The sequence below is a fragment of the Mesoplodon bidens genome, assembly GCF_964165515.1.
Source record: "Mesoplodon bidens genome assembly, chromosome: 9".
NCBI lineage: Eukaryota > Metazoa > Chordata > Mammalia > Artiodactyla > Ziphiidae > Mesoplodon > Mesoplodon bidens.
The window spans coordinates 32,566,042-32,592,465 of record NC_138166.1 but is presented as its reverse complement, the minus strand read 5'-3'; the positions used below and the strand labels follow the sequence as shown (position 1 = coordinate 32,592,465).

General features: G+C 40.7%; 1 protein-coding gene across 2 annotated transcripts in view; it reads left to right on the top strand.

Annotated features, from left to right (window-relative positions):
- DNAH11 (dynein axonemal heavy chain 11) overlaps nucleotides 1–26,424 on the top strand; it is a gene marked incomplete at its 3' end in the record, with an annotated part of 314,796 nt that overhangs the window by 167,623 nt on the left and 120,749 nt on the right. For both annotated transcript variants that reach the window (XM_081244744.1, XM_081244745.1), the window contains exons 45-54: nucleotides 1,100–1,273; nucleotides 5,306–5,510; nucleotides 8,434–8,599; nucleotides 9,393–9,495; nucleotides 11,160–11,399; nucleotides 12,922–13,083; nucleotides 13,354–13,547; nucleotides 17,391–17,553; nucleotides 18,468–18,591; nucleotides 19,017–19,159. In XM_081244744.1, coding sequence (XP_081100870.1) covers nucleotides 1,100–1,273; nucleotides 5,306–5,510; nucleotides 8,434–8,599; nucleotides 9,393–9,495; nucleotides 11,160–11,399; nucleotides 12,922–13,083; nucleotides 13,354–13,547; nucleotides 17,391–17,553; nucleotides 18,468–18,591; nucleotides 19,017–19,159 — 1,674 coding nt within the window. The remainder of the gene's footprint in view (nucleotides 1–1,099; nucleotides 1,274–5,305; nucleotides 5,511–8,433; nucleotides 8,600–9,392; nucleotides 9,496–11,159; nucleotides 11,400–12,921; nucleotides 13,084–13,353; nucleotides 13,548–17,390; nucleotides 17,554–18,467; nucleotides 18,592–19,016; nucleotides 19,160–26,424) is intronic.

Here is a 26,424-nt window from a genome sequence, read left to right as displayed (position 1 = left end):
ATAAGGACACCAAAGTAAAAGCAAGTTTAAGAATTCTTCTGGAGAAAAATGGGAGTTGAAGTCTTAGATAAGTGAGATTGCTGAATGCAATGGACCATGCAGTGTTTTTAGAGTTCACCAAAACTCACTTTGCCAGCTCATCCTGTGGATGTAAGAGTCTAGGCCAGGTCATCCTGTAGATACAGAAGGGGTTGTTAGTTGCTAGTACACAGTTGGAATTTCCCCTCCTCCATTTTCCAAACCCTAATCTAGCAGCAAAGGGCTTGTACCTGTCATCGTATAAAAACAAGCACCTTCTAGCAAGGAGAACCTGTTTCCTACGCTGTCATCTTCTCTGGAAGATTCTCTTCTAGGGCAGGAATTTGTGGAGTTTTCAGCTAGACCACTCAGTTGTGCTGTGCTAGAAAACCAAGTCCAAGTTCTTTCCCTCATGGTAGAGCTTCTCAGATTTCCAATTTCAAAGACCAGCAACATTTCAGTAATGATTTGGAGGAATGAAATAGGGTTACCAACTGTCTGCTTTTCTGAATAAGGGCATTTTTTAAAAAATGACCATTTATTATCACCATAGCTTTATAAAGGAAGGGATATTTTAATGCCCAAAGTTCCAGGAAGGCTATAAGCTCAAAGAATAGTATTTAAATCAATAATGTTACTAATTTTTTTAAGTATTCCTTTGTTCTTACTTTCCTCATTTTACCCTCAGTTCATGGAGATATTGGTAGAAATCAATACCGCCATTTGCTAACCACTGTCTTATAGCATGGTGATTTGCATGATAGCCCATTATTGAATTGAATAACCTCGGGGTCATCTAAGGTTCATCTAAGCTTACCTTGTTCTTTAAGTTCATAATTACTCCAGAAAATTTGTACCTGATGGACATATGGCCATTATAGCTTTCTGCCTTGATGGTATTGTCATTCATTATAGCTTCCTTCTAGTTATTTATTTTTTCTTGGGTCAGTTACTCAATCCCATTTGTAATTATGAGTCTGTACACTGCAGACACTGTGTGATCAGCCAGATTTGCAGGGGCTTTCTGTGTGTTCAAAATTACTCTTAAGTCTGCAATAAGAATTTCTCTTGCTCTCCTTAGGTTTCTGGTTGTCAAGCTGGATTCAGTCAGTGGTGGCATAAAGAGATGAAAGCAGTGAAGTTTCCATCCCAGGGAACAATTTTTGATTATTATCTGGACCACAAAACTAAGAAATTCTTGCCTTGGGCTGATAAAATCCCCCAATTTACTATGGATCCAGAGGCACCTCTGCAGGTAGGTGTGGGGAACATAGTGCTCTTCAAGCCACATGATGCTGGTTTGAGCCTTGTTTGTTTGTTTGTTTTTTGCGGTACGCGGGCCTCTCACCGCTGTGGCCTCTCCCGTTGCGGAGCATAGGCTCCGAAGGCGCAGGCTCAGCGGCCATGGCTCACGGGCCCAGCCGCTCCGTGGCATGTGGGATCCTCCCGGACCGGGGCATGAACCCGTGTCCCCTGCATCAGCAGGCGGACTCTCAACCACTGTGCCACCAGGGAAGCCCTATTTGTTTGTTTTTGAGCAGTCTTTTTTTCTCTCCCTGATCAATAAATTACTGTTGGTATGGTCAGCGTATAACATATTTCCTTGGAGAGAAGAATCTCAAGTTACAGGAATGATTAGTGGGATGGTTTCTATATTTCTACAACTTCTTTTTTTTATTTATTTCAATTTAATTCTGTGGTAACAGCTTTCTTTAGATTTTCCTAGAAAAATTGTGTGATTTTATAAAAATTGGGAGCCTGTTTCTATTAGTTTAGTGAGTCTTATTTCTGACCTTAGTGTGAATTTCTTAAACAGTGCTTTTCACATATAACTTCTTTCCTTTACTCCTCAAGCCATAAAATGAATGTTTGATCTTCTTACTCATATTTTCAAATTCACATGGCAGCTCACAAATCTAAATGAATCTTTATCATCTTTTAACTGTTTATAAATTATCCTACATTTTTATATATCAAGTTATTCTTTAACCATCTTCTAATTCTGCCTCAATCTGTTTTACTTTTCATTATATGTCTTTCTCAAAATCATGTCATTTTGACTGATTTTGGAGCTTATTATTTCAAGTAGTGCCATATGAAATGCATATAGGTGATTTCTACACTAATTAGGAGGCAGATAGTGTGAAATAAAAGAAAATCCAGTGTGAGTTTCTTGGAGCTACAGTAACCAAGTACCACAAACTAGGTGGCTTCAACAACAGAAATTTATTGTCTCACAGTTTTGGAGGCTAGAAGTTGAAAATAAAGGTGTTAGCAGGATTGCTTCCTTCTGAGGGCTGTAAGGGAAAATCTCTCCTAGCTTCGGGTGGTTTGCTGGAAATCTTGGTGTTCCTTGCAATGTGGCAACATTCCTCAAATCTTCACATGATGGCATTTTCCCCATGTGTATTCTTTGTATTCACATTTCCGTTTTACCAGTCATTTTGAATTAGGGGCCTACTCTGCTTGTATTAGTGTGCTAGGGATATCATGACAAACTACCAGAGACTGAGCGGCTTAAACATCAGAAATTAATTTTTCTCATAGTCTTAGGGGCTAGAAGTCCAAGTTTGAAGTGTTAGTAGATTTGGTTTCTCCTGAGGCCTCTGTCCTTGGCTTGTAGATGGCCACCTCTTGCTGTGTCCTCACATGGTCCTTCCTCTGTATACACACATCCCTGGACACCATCTTGAAGTGTGTCCAAATTTCTTCTTCCTACAAGAACATCAGTCAGATTGGATTAAGTCCCACTCTCTCGGCCTCATTTAAACTTAATCACCTCTTTAAAGGCCTTATCTCCAAATACAGTCATATTCTGTGACTCTGGGGTTAGGGCTCCAACATATGAATTTTGGGAGGACACATTTCACCCTATAACCACTTAACCAGGAGGAAACTTATCATTTTACAAAGCAGAAATTCAGAGGTAGGAAGGCCTTATGACTTGGTGATATCACCAAGGATTCAGATCTTCTCGCCTTAACACTGGCCTCACTTGAAGACTGGTGTCCCTCCTGATCTCAAGGTGACTCTAGTGGTCCCAGGAGTTTGAAGGAAACAAGTTAGAAGGAAAGAAGACTTTCTCATATGTTTTATTAAGACTGAAGAAACTTTTTGCAGAAGCCCCAGAGCAGACTGCCCCCTGTATCCAGTTCACCAGGGGTCACATGCCACCTCTAACCCAGTCTCAGGCCCGGGTAATGAGGTTAAGCTCTGACAATCATCACACCATTGCAGGAGTCAGGTTGTGTGCAGGAGGGGCAGAGACTTGAACAAAGTGGGGCTCTGGCAGGAGGGAAGAAGTGGACAGATGGATTCTGGGAGGCAACCAACAAGTTCTGCTCCATCTGCTTTATAGATATTGACATCTCTGTTTCAGCTCAGCCTGTCTAGACTTCAGCTACCTAACAGTATTATCTAACTGGTTGAAAGCTGAGGATTTGTACTTAACCAAAAGAAACACACACACACACACACACACACACACACGACCAAAAAAGTGGTATCACAAGGTTGACGCACCTTATCAGTGATGCATTTTATTCAACAGAGAACCTATCAGGACTTCATAGTCTTACTTTATACACAGATGCACCAAATGTGGTTATTTGACTAAAAGCCTCTTAACATTTTAGAGGAGAACCATATTGAGCCAATAATAGTAGCAAATATTAATATGACATTATAATAGTCAGGACCTTTTCTAAGTGCTTTATTTCCATAGGTTAACTAATTTAATCCTTATGACAATTTTCTAAGGCAGGGACTGTTACTAGCCTTTTTACATATGGAGAAACAGAGGTAGCAAGACATCAGATAATGTGTATACAGTCCGTGCTCAGCAGAGCGTTCTGTGTGGTAGGTAAGATAGGGCGCAGGCTCCAGACAGATTTGAGTTTGAATCTAAGTACTACCACCTATGAGTTTGGCCAAGTTATGAATGTTCTCTAAGCTTTAACTTCATCATCTCTGAAATGGAAATGATAACAAAACTCTCCTCATAGGTTTGTTATGAGTGTCACAGGATGCAATGCATGCAAAGGGCTCAGCATAATACCTGTCACATACTCAGCTCTCAGTAGGTGTTAATTATTGGTATTAATGTGTGGACAAAAGAGCCAATATCAATAGCCAAATTAAACAGCAAAGGATGACAACTAGCAGCAAGAAAGGAAAAAAATGTTATAGAACTCAAGTCTAATTTTAAAAAGTCATCTAGGACTGTTCAATGTAGCACAGAATAGTCTGTGCCTTTCAGCAGGTCCTGAGAGTATCACTGAATTCAAGTGAAGTCCTAGAGGAAATGCTCATCATCATGAAGATGATCTTGAATGATCTATAAAATACTCAGTCAGTATATGCTAACCATGTAGGGAAGAACCTTATTACAAAGTTTATGTGTTTTTCTTATGGGCAATATAAATCCTGCAAGTAGTTTTTTTAATCGCCTTTTTAATTTGGCCACCAAGAAATGTAAGACATATTCAATTCTCTTTAATCACCATGCAGGCTTCTCTTTCCTGCGTGTCTGTGTCTGCTTCCCCTTCTCCTCATCTTTTATATTAGTCTCTGTTCCCTGAGTCTGGCTTTTATTTATTTGTATTCTTCGTTTTATTGTGTTCTTGTAAGCCACCTCTAATTTTTGGTGAAACAATGTAGCATCTAAATAAATATTCAATTTTCAAAACAGAAACATGTTATGAGAATTTTTAACAAACCAATGCACAGTAAGTTTCAGCAGTGCTTTGGATTTGTGAATATTTCACTTAATGCCTGTTTCCTCCAAGCTGGTCTCTCCTTGCACTGAACTCCTTTAGCGTGGATTGTGCCTAATCATTTTGCACATTAATCATTAATCTTATTGGGCCCAGGAATTGCTACCAATTTTTTTTATATATGGCTTGGCTTTTCACATGCTTTATTATCTCCTAAAGAGTGGTGGACAGTTTCTTAAGCATTTATTACATTCCCTTGTATGTGTAACACAAGGTTAGGCAGAGTGTAGGTATTCTGTGATAGGGAGCCTTCGGTGCTAGCTCTTAATTGGAAAAAATAAATCAGTTGCTTCTGCTGTGGCACTTCGATGGCACTACCCAGCTGCTCTTCTCAAGCTGTGATGTCTGAACTGATCATTCAAAACAAGAAATTAAGTGGGATCTCTCCTAACTGGCTGTTTAGAACTAAGAATTCATTTGGTCTCAATTCTAAAATGACTATGTTGGTTCAGATACAAAATTTTGCAATGCCTCTCTCTCTGATCTTTCTCTCATTCTATTTTTCCCCCTAGAGAGTTCTGGTTCACACATCAGAGACAACTCGTCTTCAATATTTCATAGAGTTGCTGCTTGAGAAAGGACAGCCGCTGATGCTGGTAGGAAATGCTGGAGTGGGAAAAACAGTCTTTGTAGGAGACATACTAGCAGGTCTCTCCGAGGCTTATATCGTGTCCCATGTGCCTTTCAACTACTACACAACGTCGGCAGCTCTGCAGAGTAAGTGTTCCTCCTGTTCATACTTCAGAAACAAGAGATCAGAAACTGTCAAGGCCAGAACATGCAGCCCAAAGAAATGATTACTTTTTCTAGGCTTTAGACATTTTGCTTAGGATGTATTTTTACTTATCACCATTCTGGCTAAATATCCTTTGTTTAAATATTGTGATTTTGGGCTTTCCATATCACTCCTGGCTTTATCTGGGTTACTACTCTATAGAATATAGAACAGCAAGAATTTACATCAACAGTGTTCATTGCTTTGCCTCTAAACCATTTGGTTAGCTTTAATCAATTTCACGGAGCCCTAGCAACAAAAGAATATACTCCAGGAAGAGTGCACTGGTTACCTTTTCAAGTAAGGGATTGATTTAGGGGGAAGTTCATTCAAATTGTATTGATGAAATGACAGGCCCCAGGTTGTTAGTTAAATCTTAGAAGAGCTATGAGAACAATTTTTAACTGTTGAATACATGTGTCAGCATAATCAAAGGAACCGCATAGATTTTGGGCATTCTGGGTTTGGAAGGGCACATGAAGTAGATGTGAGAAGTAGACAAGCACTGATATCGATATAAAGAGCTGACAGTGGTAACTCTGTCACTCTGGCCAGCACAGCAATGGGGCTGTGCTGTATGGGGGCAGCAGAACTCCCTTCTGTCCACTACTGTAGGAAACCTGTTGCCCTGAACGTGTTTTCTTGTTGTGTGTGTTGTTGCTGTTTTCTCAGCTCTATCAGTAAAGATTAATAACATATTTTCTGATCACGGACATCAACTCAGCCAAGAACGATTTTTCTGTAATCTCTTTCTTAATCAAGTTTGTCTTCTTCATCGTTGTGACTGGAACAGTTAAAAAGCTGACTCAGAAGTTTTTCATTCATTTCTTTAGCAAATATGTATGATTTATCTACTTTCTCTCCAGACACTGTGTACAATACATGTTTTTCATTTGCAGACACAGAAGAAGGGATCACTTTATTGCTTGTAAATGGAAGACTAGGGCTGCACTTCACTAGTTGAACAAAGTTCAGCTTGCTAATTCTTGGAAGGGATACAGGCATGAATAGATTTAGACATTGCCTATTAGCATGAGGAATAGAAAGAGCTAGTGTACTCTAAAGAAAGGGTTTCAGACCTTTGAGATGGGATGGTATGCAGGCAAAAAGGGGACTTAGGCTAGAAGAATCAGCTTAAGCAAAGACATGAAAGAGAGGAAATTGTGGGACACATTCAATTAATTGAATCTCTAAGTTGACTGAAGCATAGTGGTCAGGCAGAAGATAGGGCAAAGGCTGGAGTGGCGGGTTGGAGTTATGTTATAGGTGGAGTGACCAGTTGTCTACTTTGCCAAAGACTGGGAAGATATGGGACTTGTAGTACTAAAACTGGGATCGTCCCAGGCAACCTGGGATGGCTGGTCACTGTGACTGTAGAGAGGGCTGAGATGCAAGTGGAAGAGAACATATTTCATATGGTAGGAAATGGTGAGCCATTGATGGGGAGCAAGGAACTGACAAGATGCAAGCTCTGCTTTGGGAGGAGAAGTCTGTGGTGGGGAGACCAGTCCCCTTGAGCAGTGTGCTAGCCAAATGAAATGGTGCCCTGGACTAGAGTTGTAGAGGGAAAGGCAAAAAGGAAGAGACATGTACAGGCTGTGGTTGGGCCAATCAGGGACCAGGAGGGAAAGACTAAATTCAGGCTTTGCATCTGGTTGACTGGGAGATGTTAATCCTATAAACAGGAGCACAGAAGGCTAAAAAGAAGAGATGGGTTGTGAGTGGGGAAGATGTTAAATTGAGTTTGGGAACAGGCGTATATGTTATTGGCCAAACGTCCGGGTGCCAATGGCTAATAGGAACTGATGTCCAGCAAGCATTTGGAAATGCAGATATGCTGCTTGGAAGAGGGGTTTGTTAATTTATTCATTGTATATTTCTTCATTCATTCATTCCTTTGTTCATTTAACAGTTACTTATTTGTTGTGGTTGTCATCAGGAATACAGAGATGAGCATGATATAGTTCCTCGTCCTCAAGCTATTTATAGTCCATTTAGAGAGTAGGCAAGTAATTAGATGCTACATCTCAGATCCACACTGTTCAAGATTTTCTATACTCATGATTTTCTCTTGAACACACCGGCACAAAGTCAGATAGGCATGTGAAGAAATGTAATTTGATGTATACGCAGGATAACGTCTACATACCGTATTTTCTTGTACTTCTGCACCCTATGGCCCAAGAAGAGAGGTGTGAGAAATTCTTGAGCTGTCCCTAGACTCTATTTTGATAAAGAAGGACTGATTCACCAGGTTCTGGGTGGACCAGCAGTGGTTCGTGTTTTACAGTAGGTACAGGGAAGGAAGGTGCAAAGGTCAGCCATGGTGTGGTCTCAGATGTGATGGCCAGTGTGACATCACGCTGGAGATATTGACTCTCTAGGAAAGGAGAGTCAAGGTGAGCTCGAGGAGAGTGTGACATAGAAGGTGGTGAACAGAGACATGTTTCTGGGATTAAACTGCAGAGAAATGGTACTTGAAGCCACAGAGTGGGTGAAATGGGGAGAGGATGAGGAAAAACAAGAAAAAAGGGGCTTCCCTGGTGGCGCAGTGGTTGAGAGTCCGCCTGCTGATGCAGGGGACACGGGTTCGTGCCCCGGTCCAGGAAGATCCCACATGCCACGGAGCGGCTGGGCCCGTGAGCCATGGCCGCTGAGCCTGTGCGTCCGGAGCCTGTGTTCTGCAATGGGAGAAGCCACAACAGTGAGAGGCCCGCATACCGCAAAAAAAAAAAAAAAAAAAAAAAACAAGAAAAAAGGACTAAGGTTCTATTTTATATTTATATATAAATATATTTATATTTTATTATATATAAGCAGAAGGTTACATTTTATTTGGTGGACAGAATTATACATTGGTTTCAGGAATTCTTGAGAAACCTCTAGAGAAAAAAGCTGGTCGTAACTATGGTCCAGGAGGAAATAAAAGACTGGTTTATTTTATCGATGACATGAATATGCCTGCAGTGGACTTATATGGCACTGTTCAGCCCCACACTCTGATTCGACAGCATATTGATTATGGTCACTGGTAAGCGACTGTCTGTATTGTATTTTCTACCAAAATCTACTTATGACTATGGATAAACATTTAAAAATGGAATTAGTGGGGTGGGATAGGGAGGGTGGGAGGGAGACACAAGAGAAGAGGGAGGAGATATGGGGATATATGTATATGTATAGCTGATTCACTTTGCTATACAGCAGCAACTAACACACCATTGTAAAACAATTATACTCCAATAAAGATGTTTTTTAAAAAAATGGAATTACCCCAGTTTCTTCCTCTTCTGAGGAGCATTTTCTGTGATACTTTTTGGGCTTCACTTTGCATCCCCTGTTGCTCATCTTAAATGGAATAGGTTTGCTTTGAATCTTTGGAAGAAGTGGCTTGAAAAGTATCTTAGAAACGTAAACTGTCTAGTTTAAGCGTTAAGCTCCTTAATGCATTAACTCACACTCAGTTACTTAGGAGAAGCTTGTCATTTTCTGTGGGATGTAACTATCTGGTAATATCTGGGCATTGCAGTCTGCAATCCCCCAGTCTTGCTGTGGGTGTTTCTAGCCAGACTCACATGAGAATCAATAAGCAGTAATAGTACCTATTGATTTGGCTCCATATGTTGATTCTGGCATCAAAGGAGCCGTGTAGTCTTCAGTTTTCTGAGCTTTAGTTTTCGTGTCTCTCAGGTAGGCTAACAAGCTCAACGTCACAGAGCGATTGTAAAGATCGAAAGAAACAATTTGTGAAGTCCTTTATGGATTGGTGGGGTTTGTTGTCATTTTGAGGTTTGGGACTTAAGGTTCTGTTTTCTGTCTTGCAGGTATGATAGACAGAAAGTGATGCTTAAAGAAATCCACAGCTGTCAGTATGTTGCCTGCATGAATCCGATGGTGGGCAGTTTCACTATCAATCCTAGACTACAGGTAGGGTGTTGAATACTGCTCTCCTCCAAAGAGCCCCTGAATGTCATACTCACACGTTGTAGATCTTGATTCTTAGTGCTTTGGGGCAAAGATTAGAATGTATGGTTCTACTGGACATTTGGTGATGCATGGAAGCTTATTTTAATTAATAGACTTTCTAGGGCAGTTTTAGGTTTACAGAAAAATGAGCTGTAAGTACAGAGAGTTCCCATATACTCCCTGTGACCCAGTCAAAAACACCTTGCATTAGTGTGCTGCATCTGTTGCAACTGATGAGCCAATATTGGTAAGTTATTATTAACTGAAGTCTAAAGTTTACATTAGGGTTCATTTTTTGTGTTACACATTCTGTGGGTTTTGGCAAATGTATAATTACAGGTATCGGTCATTAAAGTATCACATAGAGTAGTTTCACTGTCCTAAAAATCTCCTGCACTCCACCGGTTCAGCCCTCCCCGCCCCAACCCCATCACCGCTGAATCCCTGGCAACCATTGATCCTTTTCCTGTCTCTATGGTGTTTCCTTTTCCAGAGGGTCGTATAGTTAGAATCATATAGTATGTAGCCTCTTCAGACTGGCTTCTTTCTTCCTTTTCTTTTTTTTTAAATTTAACCTCTTTATTGGAGTATAACTGCTCTACAATGTTGTGTTAGTTTCTGCTGTATAACAAAGTGAATCAGCCATATGCATACCTATATCCCCATATCCCCTCCCTCTTGCGTCTCCCTCCCACCCTCCCTGTCCCACGCCTCTCCGTGGTCACAAAGCGCCGAGCTGATCTCCCTGTGCGGCGCAGCTGTTTCCCGCTAGCCATCTGTTTTACATCCAGTTGCATATACGTCAGTGCTACTCTCACTTCGCCCCAGCTTCCCCTTCCCCTTCCCCGTGTCCTCAAGTCCATTCTCTACGCCTGTCAGACTGGCTTCTTTTACTTAGCCTAAATGTGCATTTAAGGTTCCTCCATGTCTTTTCATGTCTTGATAGCTCATTTCTTTTTATCACTGAATAATACTCATTGTCTGGATGTACCATGGTTTGTTCATCCATTTACTTATTTAAGGATGCCTTGGTTGTTTCCACATTTTGGCAATTCTGAGTAAAGCTACAGTAAATATTTACGTTCAGGTTTTCTGAGTGCATGTAAGTTTTTAAATAATCATCACCACCACCACCGTACATACAACAACAGCATACAACAGTCAGTGTTGTTTACTAGTTTATGAGCGGTCACTTGAAGCTCAGCCGGGTGACTCTGCTGATCTTGGCTGGACTTGTTCACATGTTGGGGAGTTAACTGTCAGCTACTCAGGGTGGCTTTGGCTAGAGTGATTGTGATTGGGACAACGTGGCTCCGTGTCATGTGTCTCTCATCCTTTGGCAGGCATGTAGAATTCATTGCAGAGGTAGAGCCTTAAGACAGCAAGTGGAAACACACAAGCCTCTGACAGTGACTGGTACCCTGTTACTTCTACCTCCTTCTGTTGCCTTGATCAAGTATTATGGGAAGTCTGAGAGTCAGAGTGGAAGGCACTACCAAGTTACATGGCAATGGGCATGGATACAGGAAGAGTTGAAAAAATAAGGTCCCCCCCATTTTTTGTAATCTACTGGTACCATTACATTTTCTATTTTATGCAACTCTTATATTTGTTTTTCTTTTCAGAGACATTTCACAGTGTTTGCATTCAACTTTCCATCCCTGGATGCACTAAACACCATCTACAGCCAAATCCTGAATTTCCATTTCCAGCAGCAAGCATTTGGTCCGTCAGTTCTCAGGAGCGGCCCCACTTTGATACAGGCAACAATCGCATTCCATCAGACGATGACACACACCTTTTTACCCACAGCCATTAAATTCCACTACCTCTTTAATCTGAGAGACCTGTCAAACGTCTTCCAGGTACCTCAGTGGCTCTGTGTGATGTGTCTTGAGTGGAACACTGATTATAGCAATATTAATGGCGTTCATTCATAGAACTTAGTCGAAAACTATGCTACGTACTTGAGCATGTATTCTTTCATTTTCCACCATAAACTTCTCTATGAAGTTAGTATGGCAGGTTTATTAGTCCCATTTTGTCAGTGAGAGTAGTGAGTCCTCTTAGGTTGCTAGAGACTTAGCAACAGAAGCTAAGGTAGAAATCTTAGTTCCCTATTTCATTTATTCCATATAAATATTTGAGTGTTTCTTTCTGTGCAAGTAAGAGGGATAATTTGTCATTTTTTAATATGTATGTGATACAGTTTTTAAACATGCATCAAGAGAAATTATAATTTCTTAAAATCCTAGATTATTTTGGTTTGGCATTGACACTTAACTTGCTTATCTGGTAAAAGGACAGTGTGCATGTATATGATTTAGAAAGGAAGTTCCAAAGAAGGAATTCAAAACTTTGGAATTCTGAAAATATCCAACTTATGTGGCCTACTTGGTAGAGTAAAAGCAGTTGAAGAGTTATTTATGGCTCAAAGTTCTTTTGTGACAGAAGTAGTAAACTGGTTGAATATGAAAACTTTATGAGACGTCTTTATATTTGGTGATTTTTGTTTCTTTATACTTTTATAACCCTCCTTTCTAAATCACTCCACAACTGCTTCAGAACTCACACTGCATTAGGCAAAAGTTTCCTCAGAACGTGGACCATTCCTTTTCATCTCGATATTTCTAGCACCTGCCTGAAAGACTGTGCTCAATAAAGTGGTGTTTCAAAGCAGATTTTTGATCTTAGGAGGGAAGGGAGACCATGGGGTGAGAGGCCTGTCTGCTCACAGTTCATATCCAGTCTTTCAGCTACGCCTGGTATCAACCAGTTGTTTAGCCTTTGCAGCTAAGTCTCTATGACTCCCTTGGTGTTGTCCCATAAGCCCAGAGCGCAGTGACTCTCTCCAGGAGGACTGGGTCTATATGAATCCAAGGTATGAAGGACAGTGTTGAGGAAAGGGGGGAATAAAAATGCTTTGACTACCCATGAAGGGTGAATTCAGGCAGTGGACTTTGGGTCTCATATGTTTCATCTGTGAAATGACCGGGTTAGATTAAATGATATCACAGGATTTTAGAGTAAAAAATATTATCATCCTGTGACTTTCATGTTTGCTGTTTGTACTCTGGTTTTGGAAACTTAATTCACTGAAGACAGCAGGTACAAGTTCTAAAATCTGGTATTTAGTTCCTAGGCTGACTCTTGAAGTACAGTCTTAGCTGCATTCCTAAAAATGGGTATAAATGACAGTTAATTTTTTAAATGTTGCTTATCAGAGAGTACAACTACTAATATGTATGTACTACTCTTTATAATACTTCCTGTAACTCCGTGTATTGCTAAATTCAGTACACAGTTAAAGAAAACGTTAAAAGGAAATATTATCTTGGAATGCCACCACCTTCTGAAGTTTTAATATTTATCACTCTTGCCTTGTAGGGGATTTTATTTGCTTCTCCTGAGTGTTTAAAGGGTCCAAATGATTTAATACGCTTGTGGCTTCATGAATCTTCTCGTGTTTATGGAGACAAACTGATAGACACAAAGGATCATAATTTGTTTCACAAAAACATGCTGGAAACTGCTAGTAAATATTTTGAAGTAAGTAAATGAATGCCAGAGGTCACTATTTGCTCTGGCACAAATTGGCATTGGGACAGAAATGGGATAAGGATGTGAATGAATTGTGCATACGCTTACCTGGCTGAAACAGCTGTGACCCCAGAATGCAGTTGGTCTGTACTGGGGAGCATCATACCCACCTACTCATGGTTTGATTTGCAAGCTTTTCCCTGCATAGGCCACTCTGCCTCCAGATGAATCATTTCTGGAGACTGACATGACCGTGTCTTTCTCTTCCTCCTCCTGCAGGGTGTAGACAGCTATGTGCTGCTTCAACAGCCCCTCATCTACTGCCATTTTGCTAATGGCAGCAAAGACCCGTGTTACCTGCCGATGAGAGACTGGGAGGTGCTGAGGACATTTCTGACCGAAGCCTTAGATAACTACAACGAACTCAATGCCGCCATGCACCTTGTTTTATTTGAAGACGCCATGCAACATGTGTGAGTTGACTGGCTGTGATGCTTTTCCACAAAGTAAAAATGGCTGGGTGTCCACAATTGTTGTTGTAGTTCAGTGTGATCTATTGAACACTTGGAACTATCAGTTCTTACTTCTTGTTTGCCAGACAGTATAAAACTAAGTGTCTCCACGAAACTTAAATAATGTTAAAAACAAATGTTACCTCAAAAAATGAAAAAAAAAAAAACTTGATTGACAACACAAGAAGAAAAACAGGTAAGCCACAACCCTCTTAAATGACATGAATATGTCACATCCCAGTAAATGCAGCCACCTACCATGTCATAAGCAAGAGGCAACTTGTAGAAGACCTCAAGAATGTACATATGTAGGAAGGAAATTGACTTTTACATTAAAGAAAAGTAACTGATAATCTGAGTTAGATGAGAAAATTATCTTCTGCAAAAAGTCATTCAAATCTTCTTAGTTTATATAACTATGAATGTGTGGGCCTGATTCAGAGAAGGTCACTAAGAGCTTTTATTGCTTACATTCAGCAAATACAAGACTATCAAACGTAATTCTTTGTATAATAGTAGATAAGTTTTATATAAATGAATAAATAAATAATAATAGGTTTAGGTGTCATGGATCCTTTAAAAAATATTAAGTGTCTCTATAAATTATGTCACAATCTTAATAATAAGGTCTTACATAGGTACACTACCTTTTGAAGTGCCATCAGGGCCATAATTTCATTTTCTTTTACTGTACCTCTGTTAGGTAAGAATATTAAGAAAGAGGAAGGTAAGTGACTTGTTCAAAGCCTTAAAGTTCATAAGTGGCAGAGACAGGATGGATTCAAACTGATTTTCCTTGGTTAAGAATGTTGATTGAGTGCCTACTTAGTGCTAAAGAGAAACATTGCCAGCCTATTCAGTACTTATGTGCGTATTAGAAAAAAAAAGGGAGGGCCATGTTTTCTGGGCAGAAAATTAGAAAAAGGCCCCTCTCCTGGTGTAGAGCATGGCTGACAAGGCTCTGACCTCCTAGCCTGGGCATCTTGTGCAGTGCACAGACTATGCGACTGTCTGTGGCACCTCTGCTGTCAGACGTTGCCTGAGGTACTGGGGAGACAGCAGCAAAGACAGTCCAGTTCTTTCTCTAATCGAGCATATGTTTTAGTGATGCGATGGGACAAGGATATGAACAAATAAGCAAGTGAGGAAAATGGCAGAAAGTGGTATGTCCTGCTGAGGAATACAATTGATTGACTCTGAGAAATAAACCTGTGGATTCCCAAAGAGGGACTGGATATCTATGTGAGGAGGTGACATTTAAGGTGAGATCAAAATGATACGCAGGAGCTAGGCATGGAAAGCTCTGGAGGAAGAACATTCTAGGTGTGGGCAGGTTTCATGTGGCCTCAAGACTGAACGTTCAAAAGCAGAAAGAGGGTCATTGTGGCAGCACCCTGGAGAAGTGGGGAGAGCAGTGTGTGACAAGATGGGGAGGTGGGCACAGGCGTCACGTGTACAGCGTGTTTCCTTTTGACCAGAGGAGGGGGTGTTTACTTCATTCTAACTGCAGTGAGAAGCTTTGGGTCAGATTTTAGCACGGGAATGACAGGATTTGTTGGAGAGTCTATAAACAGCTTGCCGTTGCTGCTGCCATGTGGGAAGTCGATTGCATCTTTCCTTCCAATCCTGTTCTCTTAGTCACCATCATTTCTCAGTGGCTGTACTGGTCTCCTAGAGCTGCTCTGACAAAACACTACAAACTAGGCGGTTTAGAAAAGCAGATATTTATTGTCTCAACAGTTCTGGAGGCAAGAAGTCTGAAGGGCTGGAAGGGCTGTGCTCCCTTCTGAAGGTGCTGGGGAGGATCTGTTCTAGAATTCTTTCCTTGCTTCTGGTAGTTCCTTGGCTTATGACAGCCTAACTCCAGTCTTCACATGGCAGTTTCCCTTTGTGTGTGTTTGTATCCAGATTTCTCCTTTTTATAAGGACACCAGTCGTACTGGATAAGGTGTTCACCCTACTCCCCTATGACCTCATCCTAACTAGTTTCTTCTTCAATCACCCTATTTCCAAATAAGCTTATATCCTCAGGTACTGGAGGTTAGGACTTTAATATATGAATTTGGAGGGAGGCCATTCAATGAATAACACTGGCTTTTCTAACAAGTGATATTTGGGCAAAGATTAAAATAATGAAAGAAATCAAGAAAGAAGGAAGTATGTGAGGAAGGCGACTCAAACAGACCCAAAAAACGTAGAGAATTCAACTTTCAGAAGAGTTCCCCCTTAAAATGTTGAGCCCAAGTGCCTAAGAAAAACTTGGGAGGCCTCCCCATCATCAGTTACTATAAGCATGTGAGGTGTTGATTGTTTTATCGATCCCTTTGCAGTTGCAATCCTCTGATTACGCAGACAGGAAGCTTCAGTTAGAATCTCTGACCGTGGTGATAAGTGAGGTATTAGTAACACTTGCTGGTTGGGTTAGTATACGCTGACCATCTGTCATGGCTCAGGTGGAGGAGATGTCCCATTGGCGCTGAAGAATCTTCCCCTCTAATCCTTCAACACAGAGTTCTCAGTGACCTAAAGGGAAAGCCATTACTTTGATCAGGGATTATGAGCTAGAAGCTGATTTACTCAGAATCAGAGATGATTTTAGAGAGTGTCCTTGAAAGTTGTAGAAAGGGACTTTTGCCACTGAGAGACTCTGGTGAGGTGCAGACCTCAAAGCACACATTAAAATGAAATGACAAACCTGCTTTGTAACTTGGGGTGTCACTCATGTTAGAGTAGCCTTGCAGCTTTCCCAAGGTGGTTTTGTTGTGTGGTCCTGTAAAATAAAATGTAATGAGATGGCTGAGCTTGGAAAAATAACCTGTCTTTGCAGCTATTGAAGGTTTTCGGGAAATGCTCACATGTGTTGGTCCTTGTATAAGTGACCCCAACTTCATTTTTTCAAAAAGCGCTCTTTAAAAAAAAAAACATCTATGTGGATCATTCAGGGCTTGAAGTTTAAATTCATTCAGGAAAACAACTGAGAACAAATACAACAGTGTGGTTTTTTGGTTTTCTGTTTGGTTTTTTTTTTTTTTTTTTTTTTTTGCATTTGGGTTTCCATATGCTTATATTTTGTTTTGTTGCTTTTCTTAATATTTATGACATAATTATGGCAAATTTCTTCAACCAAACTCATATTTTGATCATGTTAAAGCCAATTTATTCCTAACTGTAAGATATAGCAATAGTATCAAAAGTTTAAGCATTCAGAATCTCTTCAGTAATATAGAACAAGGGATTAGTTGACCTTGCCGGAAATTTAACTCTGGGATTCTAACAGTTTCAGTAAATGTTTTAGACAGCTCGAGGCACAGGGAAAGCTGTAGTGCAAAGGACGTTAAGAATCCTATAAAAAGGCAGGTGTTTAAAATGCATGAAGCAAGTCACATGTGAGGTGTGTGTCGGTTTGAACAAATCCATTCTTTCCACAGTAATTCTACAGCAAAGGTTTCTGGCCCCCAAATATTCCCCCTTTGATGTCCTTGTACGTGGATGCTGATGTGAGGTTAGGATCTTTTTTGCTTATCAGGAAAGTGTGATGCTTTGATGAAAGGCCTTGTCTTCATTTTCTGTCCTCTTCTGGTGGAGAGTGATACAGCAGTGAGGGTCCAGATGTCATTAGCCAGGATGGTTTGTTAGGCAAGCAATGCAGGGGCAGACGCGGGCAGCATCTTTGTTTAAAGGAACAGGGACGGAAAGTCTGACATGAAAATCGGAATTTAGTATCTAAATATGTGAAAAATGAAACAGACATGGCCCCGGGGCTCGTTGGATATCATTTGCAGGGGGTGTGCCTTCTCTCCCCAGGTGTCGCATCAGCCGGATCCTGCGGGCTCCTCGGGGTTACGCGCTCTTGATTGGAGTGGGGGGCAGTGGCAAGCAGAGCCTGTCCCGCCTGGCAGCCCATGTTTGCAGCCTCGAGGTCTTCCAGATCACTCTGACCGAAGGCTTTGGAATCCAAGAACTTCGGGTAAGTACAGTGATGGGCATCCCCGCGCCCCTTCTGCCCCAGGATATAAGTGCTCCTGTCATCCATGGAGAGGGGGGAAAGCTCTTTAGAGGATTTAGTTGGCTGTTTCTCCTTCATGGTCAGGTTAGTAATAGCAAATTGCTACCAACATTTATAGGTATATAAGCCTATAAGCCTGTAGAACTGGCTCAGAAAATATTTTATTAAATACTTGCTTACACAAACATGTTTTTTCTTTTGCATTGACCATACTTGATAATCAGCAGTATTCATAGCCCCATATGATTTCGGGGGGGCGGAAAAAGATACTTTTTTTTTTACAAGCATGAAGAGATTTCTTCCACTTTGGATCAGATTATGAAAATAAAATATGATGGGAACACAGTCAAGAAGCTCTGACGTGTTTTTAAAATTTTGCTTTTGAGTTACAACAGTACTTACAAAATAGTACTTAGAGTTTGTGGCAAGTGCTATTTTAAAGCAAAACAAACAAACAAACCATATGCTTTCAATATTACTAAATAAAACTAACTACATAAGTCACCAGCCAATGAAGTAGACAGCTGTTGAAATGAGACAAAAACTTCTTTTAACTGCGTTGCTTGACAGTGGCGTTACTACATTCACTTTTACTCGAATAGAAAGGAGTTGTTTCTCAGGAGCCTATTTGCGTCTTGGGCTCCATTAGGCCACAAACATGATACTCATCATTATATGCCAGAAATGGAGGTGACGTCATGCTGTTTGCCCCCGTAAGAAGATGGTCACTGTGAGGAAAGAATATGTAAACGGGAAAGGACAGCACACAGCCCTCCCACTGTAGCGCCTCAGTTCTCCCTAGCCCTCGCACACACACTCCCAACGTCACACCAGCATTTTAATACAGCGTGAATAATGGCCTCCTTTCCTTACAGGTAGATCTTGCCAATTTGTACATCAGAACCGGAGCCAAGAACATGCCCACTGCGTTCCTGCTGACAGATGCACAGGTTCTAGATGAGAGCTTTCTCATGCTGATTAATGACTTTCTGGCATCAGGTGATTAAATCAACACATTTCATGAAAGATCTTCCCCAAAGACAAATGATCTGTAGTTTCAGTGAACTTTAAATAGAGATAATTTGTCTTTGAGATGTTTGCTGGGGCATGCTTTGGGGAGAAACCTATAAACCTAACTAATTTGAAGTATATTCTTTCTTAGTCTGCTTGCGGATGTGAGATGCCTTGGAGAGGCCTTCAGTGAAGTAAATGTTATTCCGACATGTGCGAGTTTAGTGGGTGGATTCGTCATAGCTTGTCCTCAGTGGGTTGTGTGTCTTGTAAATGCAAAAAGAACAATTGCGTTTCTGTTTCACACTCTTTATCATTAAAGGTGAACTTTGTATTATAAAGCATTTCAAGTCATGTATAAAATTTAAATTGTGGCAGTCTTTTAATAATTCTACTCATTCTTTTGGGGGCAGGGGAAATCCCTGATCTGTTCAGTGATGAAGATGTAGACAAGATAATTTCTGGAATTCGTAATGAAGTTCATGGTCTGGGCGTGGTGGACTCCAGAGAAAATTGTTGGAAATTCTTTTTGGCCCGGGTGCGACTACAGCTGAAAGTAAGTAACATTTGCTTTATTTGCATTTAGTTAAACATGCTGTTAGAACTCTGCTATGGTTCTGTTTCGCAATTCATATGAGAAGTTTGAATTCCACTCATTCATTTTGTAAGGACTTCCAGTCATTCATTTTGAAAGGACATTTGCATTTTTCCATGAGTGTCCGGAAGGCACCTTCTTCAAGTGTCCCGTGATGCTGGGCTCCTACAAAGCATTGCTCTGAGCAGATTGCACTCCTCGAGTGAACTGAACATGGTCTCTGTCCTTGAGGAACTTACACTATTACAGGAGACAAGAGACACCACAAATAATGGTAGTATGGGACCAGTGTGAAGGGTGCCGTGTGATTCCAGAGGCGTACAGCATCCTTCCTAATGGCACTAGACCCTCCTGGAGGAAGTGATGTGCTGTGTGTCAGGTGTGGCTTGGAATTCATGGGGAAGCGATGGGGTGGGGAAGAACTTTCAGGGAGAGGAAATAGCATTTCTATAAGAGTAAAGGTGGAATGCACGGTGCATATTTGGAGAAACCCCAGATAGCTCTAAATGACTGGGATGGAGAGTTCCTGTAGGAAGAACCAGGTGGATCAGGCTGGGAAAGTAAATGGGGGTGAAGCAAGGGTTTTGTAAATCATTAAGGGAGCAGAGGAAGAGTTTGAGCTAAGGAAGTGACTATTATGTTAGTACTTCAGGGCAAATAATTATGGCCTATCACTCAGATGATCTGAGGCTCAACCCACGGTTCCTCCGCAGAGACTACTCCATTCTTTGGTGTAGCATATAGGAATATAATATAACCAAATAAGAGCAGCGAGAAGGATGAAGTAGGACCTCCCTGGTGGTGCAGTGGTTGAGAGTCCGCCTGCCGATGCGGGGGACACGGGTTCGTGCCCCGGTCCGGGAGGATCCCACGTGCCGCGGAGTGGCTGGGCCCGTGAGCCATGGCCGCTGAGCCTGCGCGTCCGGGGCCTGTGCTCCGTGGCGGGAGAGGCCACAGCAGTGGGAGGCCCGCGTACTGCAAAAAAAAAAAGAAGGATGAAGTATTAGAACAAGAAGCCCCTCCAAACTCATGGCAGAAAGCCAATGTAAAATGCTAATATGGAAAATTGAGACTTCCTAGTATAGTAATGCTTAGTAACCTAGAAAAGTTACTACTTTGCTACTCCTTCTAGTATTCCACACCTGTCAAGTTAGGAACAGAAGACTTCCCTGGTGGCGCAGTGGTTAAGAATCCTCCTGCCAATGCAGGGGACATGGGTTCGAGCCCTGGTCCGGGAAGATCCCACATGCCACGGAGCAACTAAGCCCGTGTGCCACAACTGCTGAGCCTGCGCTCTAGAGCCTGAGCACCACAACTACTGAGCCCCTGCTCCGCAACTACTGAAGCCCATGTAGGGCCCACGTGCCACAGTTACTGAGCCCGCGTGCTGCAATTGCTGAAGCCTGCATGCCTAGAGCCCATGCTCCACAACAAGAGAAGCCACCGCAATGAGAAGCCCACGCAACGCAAGGAAGAGCAGCCCCTGCTCGCCACGACTAGAGAAAGCCTGCACGCAGCAATGAAGACCCAACGCAGCAAAAAATAAATGAATAAATAAATAAAGTTAGGAATGGACTTTGCGGCTCCTGTAAAGCCTGGAGTACGCAGGAAGGGATGGGAAGTGGCATTAGCTGTGAATATACCTCTGTTGAGGAGGTTAAGGAATAGAGTAACTATGATTCTTTTCCACCCTCCTGTTTCAAATTCCACATTGGTCTTACTGAGCAATTCTGGGCTGAGGTTAGAAATCAGAATTCAAGGTTCAGTTGCCCAAAGAGTTTTCTGCCCATCAAAAATGTGACTAAGCATCTGTTGGCCAGGTTGTCACAAGGCCGGGGATTTCTCCCTGTTCCATTGCGATATATTTGGATCAGATTTTCTTTGTGAAATGGGAAAATAAGTACAATAATAGAATTTGAGGCAATAACGTAATAAATCAGCAGCAGTCCAAGTCTGTTGTTCAGAGCAGCAGAATCAACGTCACCTAGGAACTTTTCAAAAATGCAAATTCTCCAGCCCCACCCCAGAACTCTTAAATTAGAAACTCCAGGTGGGACCCAGAAATCTATGTTTTAACAAACCCTCCAGGTGATTCTGAAGCATGCTGCAATTTGACAACCACTATTACAAATAATGCTAGCATGAGCGTCCTTTACATGCATATTGTATACACAGCTTTGCTTGCTTTTGTAGGATAAATTCTTAACACGGGAATTGCTAAATACAGTAGTTACAGCTTGTAGCAGTTTTAAATTGTGCCTGCAATTTCTCTGATGCTCTTCTGACTCACAGGTGAGATTCAGGTCCCCTCTCCTTGGGTCTGGGTGGGCTTATGACTGCTTCAGCTAATAGAGTAGGGTATAGTTCAGCAGAAGTGATGCTGAGTAACCTCTGAGGCTGAATCATAAAGGGCCCACCTTTCCATTGAATTGTACATGGTTTTTTGTTTATGAGTTCTGTGCATATTAAGCGATTAGGCTTATATATATATGTGTTGGATATTTTTCCTGTTCTGTCATTTATCTTTTAAATGTATATATGGTTCATGTCTGTTTATTTGTTTATAACTCTGGAAAATTTTTAAAGTTTTTATCCTAGATTAATCAGTGTTTGCCTTTATGGATTTGGGGTTTCTTACATATTTAGGAAAGTGTTTTTCTCTCCAAGATTTAAAAACTCTCACTAGAAGCAACTGGAACTCATTTGGGCTACAAATGAAGAGAATGTCCAAGAACAGTTCCTGAAAGCCTCCCTCCCATGTCAGAGTCCAGACTAGCTCAGTAATCCCCTTACAAAGCCGTGCTTTTCCATCTTTCTCTCCCGCCAGTGACCACCCTGCTGCTTCCTGCCTCATGATCACACGATGAGTGCAGTAGGGTCTTTATTCCCGGTAGGAAGAAAGAGTGGGGAAGGAAGCTGATGTCTTACTGATCACAAGTGTGTCCCTTGTCACCTCCACCTACCAGGGAGTATGGGGAAGTGAATATTTGATCTTGTCACAAAGGCTTTATGAATAAAATTGGAAATTGGTTTAGAATAGGAGCAGTATCAGCCTTTCCAGGGCCTGCATGCTTTCCTGCTTTATGTTTAAAACTATGCTACATCTGGAATATATTTATTATTGTTTATGACAAGGAGTGAGCCGAGAGGTTTCAGGTTACTTTTGTTTTCCCCCCAAAAGATGTGTTTTTATCTCAACACCATGTATTTCTTCCTTACTAATTTAAAGGACCATCTTTATTATATGCCAGATAGCCATGTTAACTGGGTCTATTTCCACATCCTCTATTCTATTTTCTTTTTACTCCTACTGATTCCAGCTCTGTACTATGTAAGGTATGAAGACTTTATTATACTTTTTCGTATCTAGTATTTCATTGCCCTTATCTAGGTTTTCTTTGCTGCTTTTACATGTTTTTAATGTCTGGATAAACAGTAGAATCATTTTGTCAGATTCTAAACACATTTTATTTAAATTTTGGTTGAAATCCTGCTGAAAGCTTTTTTTTTAAATTAGGGAGAATTGAATCTTCATGATAAAAGGTCACATTGCTTTTGTAGAAGGACTATTTCCTTCATAAAATTTTCTACTGGTGTATTGTTTCTATATAGGAGAACTGTTGATTGTTAGTTTTGTAACCAGCTACCTTACTGCCTCATCCATTATTTTCTATTAGTTGGTTGATATATAGCCTGCAGATAATGATATTTTGTCTTCCCTAATATTCTGTTTATCCGTTCTCCTTCCTCACTGCATTGGCAAATCTACAAAAGAAGGTGTTTCTAATGTTTCACTATTACATTATATGTTGGCTTTTGACTCAGGATGTATATCGTCAAGGAAATATCTACCTATTGGATTTCTTTGCAGCCTCTCTTGAGATAATTACATGGTTGTTCTTTTTGAACTTAGTAATATTCATATAGTACAGAAGTTTTGCATTTTCATATTGTTAAATCCATCAGGCCTTTCTTCTATGCGTTTCCTGTGATTCTATGCTTTGGCAGGCCTTACTGAAACCGAGATCAGTTTTATATTTACCTATGTTGTTGTCTGAGCCTTTTCATAGTCACATTTTTTCATATGCACCTTGGTAGAAGCTAGAATTTATTTTGGAGTTAGGTATGGATCATTTTTCCCTATTGTCACAGGATTAGTAATTGAATAATTTATCTCTTCCCTACTAAAATGAGTAGGAAGATTTTTGTTTGTTTGTTTTTTGTTTGTTAAATGCTGAGGAGGAATGAGATCTCCCCCTCAAATACTTCGCATCCTTCTTGGCCTTCGCTTAGTTTGCTGCATCATGAGAAAGATCAGTGGTCAGCACCTTAGGAGGGAGAAATGATGCGGCAAAGAAACGGCTTTCCTTTTAGCAAGAAAATGGCAGCTTCTTTCTCTTTATCTGTGTGTATTACCCGCAAATCCTCAGAATTTTTTCTAAGGAATAATGGATTTCTCTGTTAGTTTCATATATTGTGGTATTCACCAGCATGTGCCAAAGACTCAGGATTTCTGATGAGCTGATGCCTCCTTTGCATACGTTCCTAGCTGGGCAACACGGGAAGCTTAATGTGTTACAAGAGTTGGCGAGCACACCTGGCAGGTCAAGCTAAATGATGTGTAGTTACCACCCCATTACCCATGCTCACCACCCAAACTCAGTTCCTATTTGGAGTGCAGGGGTAGTGGGAACCTGTTGGCATGTGAAATGTGACCTCTGCATTCCACAGGGCAGTGTGCCCATTAATGATGATCAGATGCGTGTCCTTGGATGGGCTGAAGTAAACCGTGAGTCAGCGCCAAATGCCTCCTCTCCTTCACATCTGTGTATGTGTGCATCCTTTCCTGCATAATTCTCATTTACCCTTAGAGTATAGTACTGTCATCTTCTCTCCTAATAACTTTAGTTAACCTGAAAACTCTTCTTTCTTGCCTTCCTTCCTGGCCATGTGATGCCGTAAGGAAAAGAACCCTTAGTGTATGTAGCAGCCCCTAATTCTTTCCCAAGGTTTTAGTTATCTGGGTGTTTGGTTATCTAACTGTCTGTCTGTCTGTCTATAGGTTGGGGGTATGTGTGTGTAGTTTTTATTTTCTTCATATGGTTCTGTATTTTTTTTTTTTTTTTTTTTTTTTTGCGGTACGCGGGCCTCTCCCTGCTGTGGCCTCTCCCGTTGCGGAGCATAGGCTCCAGACGCGCAGGCTCAGCAGCCATGGCTCACAGGCCCAGACGCTCCGCGGCATGTGGAATCCTCCCGGACTGGGGCACGAACCCATGTCCCCTGCATCGGCAGGCGGACTCTCAACCACTGCGCCACCAGGGAAGCCCTGGTTCTGTATTTTTAAATTATATATATTATGCATTATATACATACATAAGTATATGTTATATATATATGTATATATATAGAGAGAGAGAGGAGATTCATTTTTGATAACCTAAGATATATATGTTCATTTTAGAGAACTTAAAAATACAGAACCATATGAAGAAAATAAAAACTATGCTCAGTTATATTGCCTAGAGATAACAACTGGAAACATACTGGTATATTTTCTTCCAGTTTTCTATGTGTATAGACACACATACAAAGTACATACTCAGAACTATGTTTTTTTTTTTTCACATCTCTCACTATTTTCTTTACCTCCCTCTTTGCCTTCTTGATTCGAAGTCTCCCACAGAGGGGAAAAAAAAAATCAAATGATTCTAAGAATTTGGTGTATGGAGTGAGCTATTTAACTCAAACATGCTTTATTTTAAATAAGTGTAGGAAACCTTTATCCATTTTTACCCTTTGCCAATTTTCCTATTGGTTTGTTAGACTTTTTGTTGATTTATAGGAACTCTTTATATATAGCTGAATAATAGCCATATGTCCATAATGTCCTTGTCTGTTGTAGTGTTGGCAGTTCTTTTCAAAGTTCACCATATTTCTGCCAACTTTGTTTACAATGAATTCTGTTTTACATTTATATATTAAATAAGTCTGATTTTTATCTTCATGGATTTTGTGTGTTAAGGCTTTTTAGGAAGCATTTTCATACTCTGTGGTTATGAAAGTATTATCCTGAATTTTCTTTAAATTAATTTATAGTATCTTTAATGTTTAGCCCTGGATTGCCTTGTGAAGTATAAGGTGGCTTTTCTACTTTTTCTCCCCCAAATTGTCCCGTCACCTCTTATCATAGAATCTTTCCTTACACTACCAATTTGAAGTGCTACCTACATCATATGTTAAATGCCTAAAAATGGGGTTTGCCAGCACCAATGGCGCTTGTTCTCCCAACTGCACATGTATCGAGTTATCACATTTTGTCAGCAAAAATGCAACCACGCTGCTAGCAGAGCAGCACAGATCATAACGCAAAAGCTTTGCATAACATGGTTCACGTATGGACCCACTTAATAGATATTCAGGCACCTGATTTTCTGTTTTAGAAAAAGAAAAACACTATTATACGAGGTTATGGGGCTGCAGACTGGCCTGGAAGGTAATGTGTGGGCAGCGCCAGCCCTGGAGACAAGCAGGGCAACTATGACGAGGGATTCTTCTCCTCATATATACAGGATTAATATATAGGAAGGGAAATATAGTGGGGAATATAATTCCTACTGTTTTTACTCCTCAAGAATACATTTGCTCTTTGCTGTCTGTTGGGCTTCCACATGCAATTTCTTTATGAATTGAAGAGTTTGCATTTAAAAAAAAAATGAAAGAAAAGAACTAAAACTCCCCAATGAAAAAAAATTTTAACTCTTGTAAAAATCTGTACTGCAGAGTATATACACATGAAAGGCTGTGGGAATGATTTCATTGTGTGTTACCTAGAAAGAAAATAAATGTAAATATGCATAGAATGGGTGTATGGTGAAAATTCTGTTGAATCTCATAAAAATAATTGAAGTTAAAAGGTTATTAGGTGAGGGGATGATACAGGAAAAATATATAGAGATAATAAGGTGATGTTAAAACCATCAAACCGAGGAATCGTTTCTAGGCTAAACCTCCATTCCTGGGAGGATTCTCTCAGTAAGATTCAGATCTTATCAATCTTGAAAAATACTGAGACCTTTGAGGATAAATGCAAACACAAGTTATGGATAGAAGCTTCTGAAGTGAACGTGTGGGAAGATTCCCTCTGAGAATAAACTATATCTGCTGGAAAAAAAAAATACACTGATAATAGCAATTCACATTTCCATTACAAGAGGAAATGGACTGAG